Raw genomic sequence first — 15,807 nt, forward strand, 5'->3', positions numbered from 1 at the left:
GAATCACATGAACAATATGGCGTAAGGCATCTGCTATGTTAGGAGGAGAAATAACCACACACACACACACACACACACACACACACACACACACACACACACACACATATATATGTGTGTGTGTATCATATATAACTTTTACCATGTCAACATGTTAAAGTAATAGCTCCACTGAGGCAAAAACATTATATGGGAAGTACAGAACACAGTTTTATACAGTTTCTGCCATAGGACATTCAAATGTTACTTCACCCAAAAGAAAGTGGTTCAAACCCTGGAACATTTTTTGCTTGCAGAGTTGCGCACAGATGCAGACTACCTGGAAGAAGGGATCTTACACTATATCTCAATGGGACCTTCCAGGCTAAAAGGAAGGATAAATGAAAAAAATAAGAATGTGATGTGGGTGTGGATGTTGAAGTATTGGTGTCAGAAAGTTTTTCAGTCATCCAACAAGTAGTTTGACAGAGTATATAAACTGTGGTATGATTTTCTAGCATAGATTTATTTCTTGGTATTCATCATGCAAAGACCAACATATTGGTGAACTTTTTCAAAAAGTCTTGTGCAGTGATGATAGTGTCAGGCATCATGATATGTACGTTGCCCACTCACCTTCAAATTGACAGCACCAGCTCTCTAAGTGATCCTTGACTCAGTAATGAAGAGCAGGCGGAGCCCCGTCTTTTCTCCATCTCACACTAATACATCTCAGGTGCCCTGCCAGGCTAATTGGCACCAAATTCAGCTTCATTACCATGAAGTCACACAGCCCACACTGATTGGAGTGCATACTCAGCTCAAAATAAGTGGTCAAACTAAGATTTCTGCTTTGTGCTGAAATGAAGGACACTCACACCCAAAAACAAAGTGATGACTTTAATCAGCAAACACACACACACACACACACACACACACACACACACACACACACACACACACACACACACACACACACACACACACACACACACACACACACACAAAACATTATTTGCATTTTCAAATTATGTGAGCTCCGAGCCCAAGCAGAGAAATCTGAATTAAGCACTTTCCTTTCCTGTCATCTTTCTTCTACTCCAGGACACTCCAAACACATTTTACATGAGCGCATTCACTCAGACGGTGACAGATTTCAAAAACATCTCTAATCTGCCACAAAAATGTTTTAAAAAAATGTGAGTTAAAAGACGGCAAATCAGCGGTGCGTCATTATAACTTGCAGGCCTTGTAACTTGTAAGACAACACCATGACTTTGAATTCAGAATGAACACAGGTAAGGCCAATGCAGTATAGATTGTTTGACAGCTGGTGAGTGGATGAAACCTGGTAGTCTGCACCGGTTCTTGTAGAGAAAAATTTCCAACTATTTGTGTTCTGACCCAACTTAAGAGCCTCTTTGTTCATATGTGCGTTGGTCTGCCTGGCTTCAGTCAGCCTTTAAGTCCACATTGTGTTTTAGTGTATGTCTCTGAATACCTCTTTGGGTCTCTGTCTGTCTGGTATATTTATTTATAGACCTCCAGACTATGTCTAAGTTAGTAAAGTTCAACATACAGCTGTGTCTGAATGTAGGCAAGGGAGTGAGAGGAATGAAAGGCGTGAGAACAAAAAGTGACGCATGATAAAAAGTAATTGGACAAAACGCAGCAAACCATCTGCAGATTTGAAGTGCATATATCTCACACCACTTTTCTTCAGGGAGAGGCGAACAAAATAATTTTTCATTTTGGTATGTTAAAATAGCTGTGGGGCAGACCAATGTTCAAATGTAGTACAGAGGACTGCTGTGATACCCGTTAAAAACCATTCTGCCATCCATTTCAAGCCTGACAACACAACCCAGCTAAATGGATGTTCCCGTCACCTCTAAAGCCATTTTTAAGCATAAAATTTTCCCACTTTCTCCCAGTCCCTGCAGAGAGGTGTTATATGTTTACAAAATGACTGCCAAAGGCAGGGTGTGGGTCAATACAACGGTTCTTCTATGATTTCTGAGAGTTGTCGCAGGTAGCACATGGTGTTAAAGCAAAAAGACAAGAGTATTAGCTCAATCAAGTCAGCATAAAGACTTCACCTATCTGCAATGCAATTAGTCTTCTCAATTTCTATTCACAAGTCTAGTGATCAACATTAGCAATCCATCTTCACAGAACTCGACAGCCTGTATGATTTATTCAGTCATGACCATGAAGTAGATATCGCACAGACTGGACAGAATAAACCCAGGGGATCGCTCCCACTGGGCTGGATTTACATTCATCTGCCCATCTGCGTGTGCGTGTGTGTGTGTGTATGTGTGTGTGTGTGCTGGCTCTACAGCTGTATCAGTCAGCAGAAACATATAAGTGTGCTGACGCAGGGAATGAATAAACACAGCAACAGTTACAGACAAGGAAGCTGCGGTGCATGTCGATACGAGATCAATACAAGAAATAAATCAAAGGGCCTTATAACAAGTGTCTAAGTTAAGTAGGAATGGGTTGTAATTTGAAAGCAGTACTCTTTTGAATATACACATTTTAATTCACAGACACACACACACACACACACACACACACACACACACACACACACACACACACACACACACACACACACACACACACACACACACACACACACAAACACACACTCACACGTTTACATTTTGAGTAGAACTCACAGTGAGCAAAAAGTATGTGTCAGACAGGCATATAGTAATGTAGGAACCTCCTTATTGCCACTATGCTGCAGATCAATAACCATTCTCTTTTCAAAGCAAACATGATGCTACATCTTGATGATCCTTATACTGATATAATTTAGCTGAAATAGAGTAGAAATGTCACTTACTGGCTCATACCAATTCAGCTAGAGGCGGGTTTTTGGTTTTCAGCTCAAGTTCCTTGAACTCTGATTATCAATTTGAAATTGCCAACACAAGCTGAAATTCGATAGGCTCCTTGCAGATTTCAGAAATGCATCCGACAACTGACAGCACACTCGTAACATTTTCCGTTGCCAATGCAGTGAGAGAAGCAGGAGGTAAGGAGCTGCAAAGGATTCAAAAGCATGACACACTGACCACTGCTTAGTGTAGCAGGAACAGCCAGCTGGTAGTCAGAGCTGACAAGCCAACGGCAGCAACTGTCAAAATCTTTGTGTCCTTGCTGGAAACACAGAGGGACTCTCTGTGCTTCTCTGCTGGAAGTCTTGACATTCCACTCAAACAAATATACAGTATAACCCTTCGTAAAAGATTATATGTTAAGATGAGCAAGGGGCTAAGCAAAAAAAAGAATAAAAAATACATATGTAATATGTCAGCACTGGCTTTGAAAGGATCAGGAGAATTTCTATGACACACACACACACACGCACACGCACACGCACACACACACACACACACACACACACACACACACACACACACACACACACACACACACACACACACACACACATACACACATACACACACACATATGGACTCTCAGGTTGAGAGTCAAAAATTGACTGTTAAAAGAAAATGAAAATATGCAGCATCAGACAGAGGACCAAGGTCGAGTTCTGCTTCTCAAGATAGCAACTCACCCCTGCAGCTCCTTGACAGACATGGAGATTTTAAGGTTGTGTCCCAAAACATGGAGGGCAGTAAGGATGTCAGCCCATTGGACCATCTCTCCCAGAGGACCCCCCTTCAGCACTTTGGGACTGAAAACATCACCAGACTCCTCTGTCAGGAAACCTACATGGACCAGGATCTGAAGTGGAAAAGGGTGACATTGTGGAAAAAGTTCAAATGAAGCTCTCAATTGAAGATAAACATTAAAGCTCCATTTTGCCTCCGTTTGATTCCAATATGACGAAAACTTGAGCAGTCACAATACCTTAACCACTTTGTGAAGAAGTAAAAAGGAAAGTGAATTAATAAACCCTCATTTTTACAGCAAAGCATGTGCAAGCTGCATATCTTACTTGTTAACTCACCAAATTTCACCCTTCAGTTTTATCTCACCCTCATTCTCTCTCTTCCAAATAAAATTGGGATTTGCTTGAATCTTATTTAACTGTCTGACTGACCCTTTTTGTCAAGGTTTCCATATGGAGTTAATTATTATTAAAGCTTAATCTAAAGTTCAAAGGTTTTAGAAGGCATCACAATATTTCTCAGTAATTCCCCCTTCATTTAATAAATGATTTATCAGCAATATCTAACATTCTCTCAATAGTATTTCCATATTTTTGATGATTTCCTGTTGGTAAGTGCAACTAAGTTTGTATTAATTTTGTTAATGTCACATTTGTAAAGTGCTGTTCTCATTAGTTCATATAAATTAAAAATATATGTGCAGGAAAAAAACATAACATACAGTTAAACTTGTACAGTATGTTTTCAAATGATGAACAATAAATACATTACGGAAAATGCAGTCATTTGTGTATACAGTATTATAAACAGCTAATTTAATCCGACTTCAATTATATTAATTATGTATGTGTTCATACTGCGTTAAGTTAATCACTTTGACAGTTAAGCCTCCACAGCACAAACTGTTTTAATGAGTTTGAGGATTAGAATCAGAAGAATTTGAGATGTGACCAAAAGAAAATTATGGAAACCGAAAACTAATTCATTGAAATCCCCAAAGAACGATCCTCTTGTGATCAGTCGAATAGTAAGCAATTGTGAAAATCCATCATCACATACTTTTCAGTCTAATTTCATCAACAAGAACCATGTCCTTGGCACACAAGGGCAGCTTTAATAAATTTAAACCATATCAACTATAGTGTCCCCTTTATAAGCTACTCATTGGATGCACCAAGAATTTCCCTACTAAGGATTACTAAGTCCATTTCATTTCATTTTATATAAGGCATAAATGAGTTGTTGAAGACTGACACATAACTTTGAAGTAACAAGACATAGTCTTGTCATTCTTATTTTCTTTCCTTTCTTATCCCAATAGGGGTCACCACAGCGTGTCATCCTTTTCCGTGTCAGCCTATCTTCTGCATTCTCCTCTCTAACCATCAAAGTCTGCTCTCTCTAACTGTCTCCAAAACATCTCACCTTGGCTGTTTCCTCTGATTAACTCATTTCTGATGCCTTGCCATTAATGTCCACTTAATGTACACACAGCATAGCCAGTTCAATCAATGAGCAACACACATTGCTTTTCATAGTAGATTAGACACAGTCTATGGCCCTGAAATGCAAATCATGAGGACAAATAGGAAAATACAGGTAAAAAAACAAACAAATTTTTAAAAAAAGATGAAAAAAATACTAGAGCCACAGACAAATCACAACATTTTGCACATTATTCATTATTTTCTTTTACTGATCAGATGGACGGACGGATGGATGGACGGATGGATCCAAATTCTTGTTTCATGATTTTTTTCATGGTAAAAGTAACAAAACGCAAGCGTTGCATTTCAGGGCCCCTTTGGAAGGATACTTGTTGTTTATTGTGGGTTATATAACCAGTGCAACTGTCATTCCCTTTTTGCCCAAAATACGAACCTTTTGGATAATGGCTTGAATTTAGTCGAGTCAAGCTATGATGATACCCCGGCTGCAGTGTAAAAATCTCCTGATTTAATAAACTTGCTCTATTAACTTCTACTTCATAAAAAAGAAGATAAGTAAAACTTAATTATAGTTTGGGTGGCAGATGGGAGGACAGACAATTTATAGCAGAAATTCTATCCGGCAGTACTGTTGCTGGTGAGAGTGAATCACACAAATATTGGCAAAGATGGAGGGGCAGAGACAAAAAACGCACACACACACAACCTAGCAGTCAAACTGGTAAATAAATAGAAGATACATCACACTTTGGCAGCCAAGATGAATAACTGAGGAGTGCAGTACATTAAAAAAAAAAAGGCCTGCGATACTGTTAGGGGTTTTGCTCTGAACAAAACCCTCTGTGTTTCTTTAGCTCGGTTGAGAGGTGTATCTTCAATGATGAGACAAATTGTATTCCAAAAAGATTTACTGCAGAAATTCAGCAGCATACAAGTTCAAGAAGAACGTCGAATGTTCGTTGAACGTGATCTTTATCGTGTCTGGGTTCAGATCTCCTTAAGGGATGAGACTCACCATCAAAATGTTCATTGATCATGATCTTGATGGTGTCTGCCATAAGTTCTCTTTGAGAACTTATGAGCTCACCAGCTGCCTGATTCAGCCTCTCTGTGTATCAGTTATCCATGTGTTGTGTGGTTCTGTTCTTCTATGTTTTAAAAAAATTATGTGGTAGACAAGGACTAAGAGTTGTGCTATCTATGTCTGTGTAAGCAGATGCGTTTTGTGGTTATTTCCATAGTTTAATGGAAATTCCCAATAATTGTTATCCAGGAACTACACTGTGAAGGAAAGGTTTCATTTACTGACTAATAAGCAGAACATTTCAGTATGACTCTAGAGAAGGAGCCTTTATATCACAGAATAAAAATTAATAGATTGCACAGACGGGAGAGAGGAACGAGGGTGGGCGGTTGTCACTGTGCTTTACCATGCGGATCCCCGCCAACTCAGCCATACATACTGTACTTTATTTGTTGCTGAACAGGTGGAAAAAACCCACAAGTGGACTTCTATGGCTGAAGCTGTGTGTGTGTGTGTGTGTGTGTGTGTGTGTGTGTGTGTGTGTGTGTGTGTGTGTGTGTGTGTGTGTGTGTGTGTGTGTGTGTGTGTGTGTGTGTGTGTGTGTGTGTGTGTGTGTGTATTTGTGTATTTGTGTCTGTGTGTATGTTTTATTTGTTTGGGCATATTTCTTTCACACTGGCAGACATCAATGAACTCAGTATGTGGATTTTTTTTTGTGTGTTCAGTGAGGATACGCTCTTGTTCGCCTCAAACTCGAGGGAATCGCAGATCATTCTAAAGCTCCTCTCTAGAGTTAACATCTCATGGGGATCCAAAACAAAATTGCTCTAAAACCACTGAGACAGTCACAGTCACAATAGCAACTCACTTGTGGTCACATTTCTCTCTTACCTTTACAATGCTTTATCTGCTGGTGCGTGTGTGTTAATGTGACCACCTACAAAATAAGGGTTTTTCAACACACCATCCCCGCTCTGAATGTGGTATTTCATGATTAAATAAGTGGAATTAGCTGCAGAGAAGCAACCTATTGGCTTTCATGTGCGGATTTTTTATTTAAAGTGTGTCGAAGCAAAATCCTTGAAAAGTCCTTGAGATAACAGAGAAGTTGTAGAAGTATCTCTTAAGTATGTGGTACCACCTCACTGCTCTGTTCTGCTCTACTAATCACTAACAGCCTAACAACAGAAGAATGCTAACGCTTGTCTCATCATGAGTGTGAGAGTGTGATCATGTAGACTAATGCAGTGTGGCTGTTATGAAGGTTGCAGCACTCCAATGGAGGGCCACAGGTGGCCACGCAAGCTGGCGCTGCCTCATCAGTGCCCCTACCCTTACTTTCACCCTCTCAATCATGCTCGAGCTATGCCTCTGCAGACTAAATTTACCTCTTTGTTTCCCCCTCGTGTCCTTTCTCCTTCCCCTGTTGTTACATTTCTCTAACCTGCACCCCTCCTTCCCTTTTATCTTAAAGTTTAGAGTCAGGCGGAAGGAAAATATGCTGACAAACACAGATGTGCATGCATTAAACACAACACTTAGGCACAGATGCACATGAAGTCAACAGCTGAGATGCTTCAACTAACATCAGACAGACAGTGAATTCACTGCAGCAGACTAAAAGGTTAAGGTCACTTTTTCTGAATCTGTAATGTATCTTTAAAGCATTTCTATTAAATGAGCAAACTGTTGTATATGAATGTTCAGTAGGCCACCTTAAAAAAGTGGAAATGGTTAGGTTTTTGATTAATAATGAGAAAAGCTGAAAAAAAAATTCTATTGAACGTCTACTTTGAAAAGGAAATGGTGGAAAGTAAGGACTGTTTGCCAGGAAGGACAGTTCTAAAATAATTATAATAAAAAGATTCGAGAATATCTAAGGTGAGCTCTTAGCCTGGCACTGCACACAAAAACTCTCAATGGTTGTCTCTCAAACATATTTAACTTTAGATCTCCTGTGCTGTGAATTTGGAGAAAACAACTTGAGAATTGTGTTTAAAGTGTCTTCACTAATACGCACACACGCACACGCACACACACACACACACACACACGTTCCTGTTCTATTTCCCTGTCTGCCAGCGGCAGTTTAGGAAAAAAAAAAAATCTTGTCTTATTTCTCTCTTATTTTGCTTTTCTTCTCAATCCTCTCCATCCCTCTCCATATTTCCCCATCTGTTATGATAATTTATTCTTTTTCTGAGTAAACATCCACAACGCTTACAATCAACTGGAAAGCCAAATAGGGAAACAGAACTGAATCAACAGTAACCCAAGACTCCACACTCAGGCAGAATGCTGAAATTGTGAATGGAAACAAGGGATTTTGTCAAATGAGAAGTGTAGGTGAATGTAAAAGCCACAGTCAATCCACATTACACTGCATATTTCAAGTCAGAGTTGATTAAAATAAAACTGTTCTCTGTCTCCATGTCAAATTGGTGTTTATTTCAAAGCTAAAATGAAAATGAATCTTGTGGTGAGGGAGGACGGCAGAAGTCAAAAATGATTCAGCAGGAGAAGATTGAGGAATAATTTCAAACTAAATGAATATAATTGACCCATTTCAAGTTTATTGCAATCATCTAAAGCTTGGTGCTAAGCACACACAGACACATTTCTAATTATTCACATGTAGAGACCTCCGTCCACTAACCCTACATCGCTTTGAGGAGGACGGCGAATGGAAGCTAGGACACCAAAAACTACATACTTGTATTTTTATTCTTTTATCTATTCTCTATCACAATTTTTTTCACTCTTCATTCTTAAATTCTCCTTGTTCTGACATTCTCTATGGTTTTTTTCCTAAAGCAGTAAAAATATAACAAAAACCGATTATCCACTCAGGGATCAATATAGCATGTATCAATATGGCACTTTACTCATAATAATGAGCATTTGTTGTCCAGATTCTCGGAGTTCGCAAGTTTAGGAAGGACCACTATCTACTGTATATGTAGAACCTTGAAAAAATATGTTTTTCATAAGAGGACCCCTTTAAATACCAATGAATTGTTAACATTTGGAAAAGTAGGTCTTTGAAAAACTTACTGGCAAGACTTCAATGAAATATCTACTGAAGCACCCTCGACTCACTTCCCGTCATAGCGCATCATCTCATCATCATCATCATCATCATCATCATCATCATCATCATCATTATCTCAACAATCCCTCTCAACTCCTCTTTCTAATCTAAGCCTAATCAATCCTTTCCTAATCAATTTTCTTCTGTAACTTCCCTCCTTGTCTTATCTTCTCATCTAATTTTTCACCCCTTGGCACTGGCACATGCTTGACATTTCATTGTAATCCTGATCAATCATTATCAATATTTCTTACCTCTTTTCTCCCTTTAATTTCTTCTGCCTTATCCATCCATGCATATTTTTTCTTCCTTTCTCTCATACAAAGCCCCCAGCATGCATGACTCCAGCAGAAAGTAACCAGAGCAGCCCATACTGCAGTGGTCCACACTGCACTCCTTCAGTGTCCACCAAAACAAGCTGAACACTGTTATACTACAAAAAAATTGCACTGGTATAGGGTTTCCAACAGATTTTTGAATGGTACATAAATCATAAATACAGTAACACATCTGGAGAGGCACCTGAAAAAGACTTTCATGGGTGATGAAAAAAAAAACTCCAGTAATGTCTATGAATTCCAAAGCGTTTTGGCTGACCTTGAATCAGAATCCATTAATAATCCCAGAGGGGTAAATTGCTGAATCCTCCACTTGACTGTAAAATTATTGTATCATAGTGTCGATCTCTCTGAGTTGTGTCCAAACTCAAGTCATACTGAAAATGTGCGATCTGCATGTGTCAGTGCTTTTCCTGTTGTCCATTGCCAAATTTGACCTCTAAAGTAAATTAATGAATAAACAGACAAGGTTGTGCATTCATTTGTTAAATTGCACTCCATCTACTAAACTTCTACTAGTTTTCAGCCTCAAACAGTTTCTTGCAGTCCCTCGGACGAATGAACAGATCACCCACAAAATCTCTTCCCAACATCCTTTTTGTCTCTTACCTTCTTTTGGTCCCTCCATCTTTGCTCCAGTTTGGCATCCAGGCGATTGGCAGCCGTCGCCCACTGCTGTGCAAGGCGGCGAATTCGGCGTTTCATGAAGCTGAGGGACTCCTTTCCGGTACCAATCTGGTCCAGAAGCACAGAGAGATCCGTGCGGAAGGCAGCCTGGGAAGTTTAGGGATATTGAACAAAGGAATAGAAGAAATGACTAGAGAGTGGAACATAAACAGAAATATTAAATTTAAATTTTTGCTTTTGAGCAGCAACATAGGCCTTCTCATCAATCATGTGATGTGCACAGCAGACTAGAATGTAAACATGATCTGATACTTTGGCTTACATCAAACAATATGGTTTTCCAGTGTGAATGAGAAAACCTCATTGAGCTATTATACAATAAACAAAAAGAAAAAAAACGTTTTACAAGATGACATGCTAATTACCTTGTTTGTCCATGCCAATATTTTACAAAGCTACTAAAAATATTGTGAGGTTAACCACTCTGCTATTATTTTATTGTTTCATTATTGGGATTATTTCCTCTCTCAAAAGACAAGAACCAATCAAGACAATAAACCAGACTTGTCTGTTCGCAGGATATGAGGAAACTAATATCCGTAGTTCAGCCACTTGATGATGAGTGATGAGTAAGAGTGCTAATATTAGTTCTCACTCTACCTTCAAATTCACATTTCACAAGCTCATTTATCTCAACTAATTTCACAGCCTTAGCAAATAAAGCGTGGAAAAACTGCACAGACAAAGAGATGAATGTACAATATCATCAAAACTGGTGTTACTATTCATACACACACAAGAATGGATATTTTTTGTACCTACGTTTGTGGGCAGGAAATCTCACACACTACTTTAGTGTGTAATTTTTGTCTCTCTGAGGAATATAAGTACAGTGCACCCTCGTTCATTCACGCATCAAAGTTTTTGACTTCACCTCATCGCGGATTTCTGGTAGGCAGTCACATGTTACCGTACGTGCATTCTATTGGCTGACGGCATCCGGAAGCGCACTATGTTCCATGAGTCTCAGACTTACGTGAGACACAAAAGTGCTTTAAACAGTTGATAAGAGTGTGGGAAAAGGTAATACAGATAGAAGATGGTTTAATATCAGTATGGGGAGGGTCATAAACTTTGAAATTACCGTAAATAAAAAGATAAATAGTTTGTAGCTCTATCGCGGAATTCATTAATTGCATGTGGTTCCTGGAACGCATTAACCGCAAAGAAAGAGGGCACACCGTATTATGAATTTTCCTGCTCTGTGACCTTTAAGGCAATGAAAATCCAGTGTGTAGAGGATAGTGATGAGAAGTTTCAGGCCTGTTTTAATTAGCAGAGCATAAAATGGCAATATGAGGGTTAAGAACTATTAAGTCATGGGGCACAACTCTTTTACTGAACAGCATATTTAGTGAAAAAGTAGATTAATTATTCAGATTTTCCTGCATTTACTAATAAAGGCTATCTGAAACTAACATTATAAAAGGCAACAATTTAGAGACACAATTAAGAGAGCAAAATATTGTAATGATGCATTTGCTCAAAACAAAAATGTGATTATTATACTGCAAACTGTTGTAATCCCTCCACTCTACTCTCTATTCATTACAAGAAGATCTGTTTTTTACACTCCTTAAAACCATTAAAAAATAATAGATGCTTGTGTAGGTTCAGATAGCACAGACATTGGCCTACAGTTAAAAATAAACATTTTCATTTATCCAGAATTCACTTACAAAGTGAAATCTGCAATCAATACACTTTGTAGATCTTTATTTGAACTTATTATCAAAACCTTTGTGTCTGCTGACACTGACTAGGAGGGTGATGCACTAACAAAAATAATGTTCACAAAAGGGGAATAAAATATTCCATTGATAAATGTTAAAGTACAGGTCCTCTGCTCTCTTAAGAATAGACTTAAAGTTTCTATAACAAGCATTATGTAACTGACATTGTAACAGCTGCATCAATAAAATAGTTTCAAGATAAATCCTCTCCATCCTCATAGCTATAAATAAATGTCCTGATCTCCAAAACCACTTTAGTAGCATTGTAATTGTACAAAAATTAGTCTGACTTTGATGGGACACTATGTTTATTGTCCATGGCTTTATATGCATCCACATTTAGCATTTTTTTAGTTCTTTTTCCAAGCTGTAACGGTTGAAATAGTTATACATTGAGTTGTATACTCAGATTTTAAATGATTCTTATGAAATATATATTTGGACAATTTACTTGGATTAAAATGAAAGCCTTCATTTACTGTGAATCAACCAACAGCCTTCGTACATCGTGCATGTGTCCCTGAGTGTATTTGGGCATGTCTATCGCAACTGTGTATCTCGGCGTCTACTGGCTAACCTGTCTCTTAGGGGCCTTCTCTTGTAGTGCATGCTGAGTTGGGGGGCTGGTGTGGTTTCTCCAGGCCAGTGGTGGGCAAAACCACTCCACCTCACTCAGGTAAATGAGGAAAGAGCAATCTGAACCATCAACACCATAGAAGGCATAGCAAGGGTCTGATGTCCAACGAGCACGCATCCACTTGATAGTTTGCAAAAAACAGATTAGGAGAAATTTACATTCATAAATCTACACATATCATATCAACATAGAAAAATGTGTAAAATGCTAATTGAACAGAGCAAAAATGTTTATAATTAAGCGGTAAGTAAAGGCTAAACAAACTTTATTTCTCTACACCATGACATTAAAAATAGCAGATTTAGACACTCACATCTACCTTCCCTGGACACTCTGGAAAGAGTGGATCTCTTGGTACTTCACACTGGTTTGATGTCCCATCTCTTATTGCTGGGAAAAAAATGTGAACAATTTCGTATAACATATTATTAATAGGCTGGACATTTTCCAGGAAAATAACACCCAATAATTAAACTTGAAATATCTTATATATTTAAGTCTTTTGAGTTAAATAGGATGAAATGTGAAATAAAATTAAATGCAAGTGTCATTCCTCCATATAATTAAACGCCCGTGAAGATGACTGTTCACCAAAACACAAGCTTAGCTATGCAGTAGATGCAGTTAGATGCACCAAGAAGCACACCAATCTCTAGGTTGTATTTGGGAACCAAAACAGCCAACCCAAAAACACACAACAGAATCTAATAGAGCCAGTTTTCCAGGGAACTACCCGCACACTACTTTTACATATCAAGGAAAGTGAAAATCCTTTAACGCAACAATTACTATTGTCTAGATAGAGAGGATCTCCAAGATTCTTAATGTCGTAATTTTGAAGAAACACAGTGTTTGTACCATAAATGCCCACAAATCCCACATCAAAACATATACACATCACAGTACACAGTACACATCATGTACCGTTCCGCAGTATGCACTACATCATACACTGGGCTGTACAACACAGCTGTCACTCTCCCACAGCTGCCAACCATTGCAGGGTTACATGAGCAAGTTGCACCAATCACTCAGGCTATACTCACTGCATTAATTGCTTCACTGAGTTAGTTTACTGCATCTCTGCCGCTGATGTGCAGGAAAAAAAGGGAGGGTGATGGACACAGTGAGAGAAAAAGAGCAAGACCTGTAATGCTGTTTTCTGGGATGAGAATATAGCTTCAGGTTGCATTTATTTCAACACCCCCTTCTCTCTAGTTTGTGTCTGTTTCCATATGCCTATTGAAAAAAGAGACATTTCTCAACCTCAGTTTTCCCTTTGGCTTCTTTCCACTGACTGAAATAATATAGTACACATGCTGAGATACACACCACTTCCAAATATAATTACAACAGCAACCGTTCTAGTAACAACTGCAGACTAACAAGATCAAAACTTGAGTCATGTCCCATCAAGACAAATCATGAAAGCCTCCTCAGTACTTGAGGGGAAGGAAAGTCTTATCATGTCTGCATTCTCTCTCCGGCACATGTCTGACCATGAGATAAATAAACCGCCGCTGAGCTGGATGATGAAGTCTGCTGGCTGGGTTTCAATTCAACTGTGATTGGAGAAAGCAGCAGGGTTTTCATTTTGGCATGGGCTGTCTTACCTGCAATGCACTGGAAAAAAAAAAAAGATGGAAAAACAAAAACAGGAGGAGATATAATTTCTTTCCCTTGTAAAAAAATTGGGCAATTACACAAAAGAGGAAAGGTAACATGAGAACAAGAGAAAATTATCATAATGGTGGTCATATTGTGTGCTTGTGTGTGTGTGTGTGTGTGTGTGTGTGTGTGTGTGTGTGTGTGTGTGTGTGTGTGTGTGTGTGTGTGTGTGTGTGTGTGTGTCATAAGTTTGATATTATTCAGCTTTTGATTTAAAAGCTACAACAGTCATACAGCAGGAAGGAAACAACAGGGTTGGATGAAGACAATAAAGTGATGCAACGAAGGAACATGGTTACACAACTTCCTAGTAGACTGGAGAATTCCTAACTATTATCTTCCATTCCTTAAATTAGAATCAAACTTCTGTCTAACTATAATTTGTGACTTCAGACAAAGCTATTTGATTGTCTTTAAAATATGTTTTTGTTTTTTATCTTTATTGTAATCTCATGTAGCTGCCATTTCAATATATATTTATTGTTCACATGATTCCTTCTTGCAGATGCGCCTTGATTGGTTGTGCCCTTGATTGATAGGTAGTGGGTGGAGTTGGTGACAGTGTGACAGGGTGAGACTTCCAAGTGAGCTTATTCAAATATATACTGCAGGTGGGGAGATACTTTAAATAGTTTAAGCCCTTGTGTGTTTTGAAAAGATGTGTGTCAGCTGGATTTTGCCACTTTAAAAAGTCTGAATCTGTGTCTGAGTGTCTGTTTTGCAATAACAGAAACACATGTGACAACTAATAACCAGTGCACCCGCCCTTCCAGTTCAGCATTACTGAAAAGCTACACTTCATCTAACTTTTTCTATTCCATAATGGAATCATGTGCTGAATAAAACCAACTGAACTCGTAGAAAAAGCTTCACTTTATTCACCACAGAGATCTACGATGACCTAGATGACTGAGACTGGTATTTTTGATATATCTAAATTTACAGTGGAATAATCCTACAATCATTAATTTACAGTTAAATTGCAGTTAAAATATAGCACTGTGCTTTCTAGAATGGTTTAATGTGTGCCTCTTTTTTATATTTCTGTGTTCTCTCACATTCTTTTATATTGTCTTTGTTATTGGGTAGCTGCCATGTGTGGACCATTAATTTCAGTGTTTTATTGGGTGTATTTCAATCTGGTATGTTTGTTTTTGTAACCACAGTGCAAATCAACTTCCAATTGAGATGATTAAGTCAGTTAGCTACTTATTTGAAGTCCCATTGCCAAAAAGCTCTCCACCAGATAAAACCAGTATGATTATATTAAAAAATAAATATTAGGGTTGAATGAAACTACTATTTGTTTATTCATGTTCACTATTTGAGATGGAACCATTGAATAGAGTTGTTTTGCAGTGCAGATGCAGAGGCTTGCAGATTTAACGTACTATATATAGTTCTCGTAACTTAATGCTGCTGCATCATCGTTTATTCAGCTGTTTTTAATAAGGGATTTCAGACATAAGATTGAGCCAGAATTGAATCCAGGGTCAGACCTTTTGGGGGGGGGGGGGGGGGGGGCTCAGCCTCCTGAGATAGGACA

At 38.5% G+C, this 15,807-nt stretch overlaps 1 protein-coding gene across 1 annotated transcript in view; it reads right to left on the bottom strand.

The window, feature by feature from the left end:
- Positions 1 to 15,807, bottom strand: part of LOC137600401 (alpha-1,6-mannosylglycoprotein 6-beta-N-acetylglucosaminyltransferase B-like) — a 94,004-nt gene that overhangs the window by 35,696 nt on the left and 42,501 nt on the right. Inside the window, exons 5-8 of the mRNA XM_068322012.1 lie at positions 12,907 to 12,983; positions 12,534 to 12,713; positions 10,146 to 10,310; positions 3,578 to 3,747 (exon numbers count right to left, since the gene is read on the bottom strand). Coding sequence (XP_068178113.1) covers positions 3,578 to 3,747; positions 10,146 to 10,310; positions 12,534 to 12,713; positions 12,907 to 12,983 — 592 coding nt within the window. The remainder of the gene's footprint in view (positions 1 to 3,577; positions 3,748 to 10,145; positions 10,311 to 12,533; positions 12,714 to 12,906; positions 12,984 to 15,807) is intronic.

This window comes from Antennarius striatus, chromosome 8 (genome assembly GCF_040054535.1).
Source record: "Antennarius striatus isolate MH-2024 chromosome 8, ASM4005453v1, whole genome shotgun sequence".
Classification (NCBI taxonomy): domain Eukaryota; kingdom Metazoa; phylum Chordata; class Actinopteri; order Lophiiformes; family Antennariidae; genus Antennarius; species Antennarius striatus.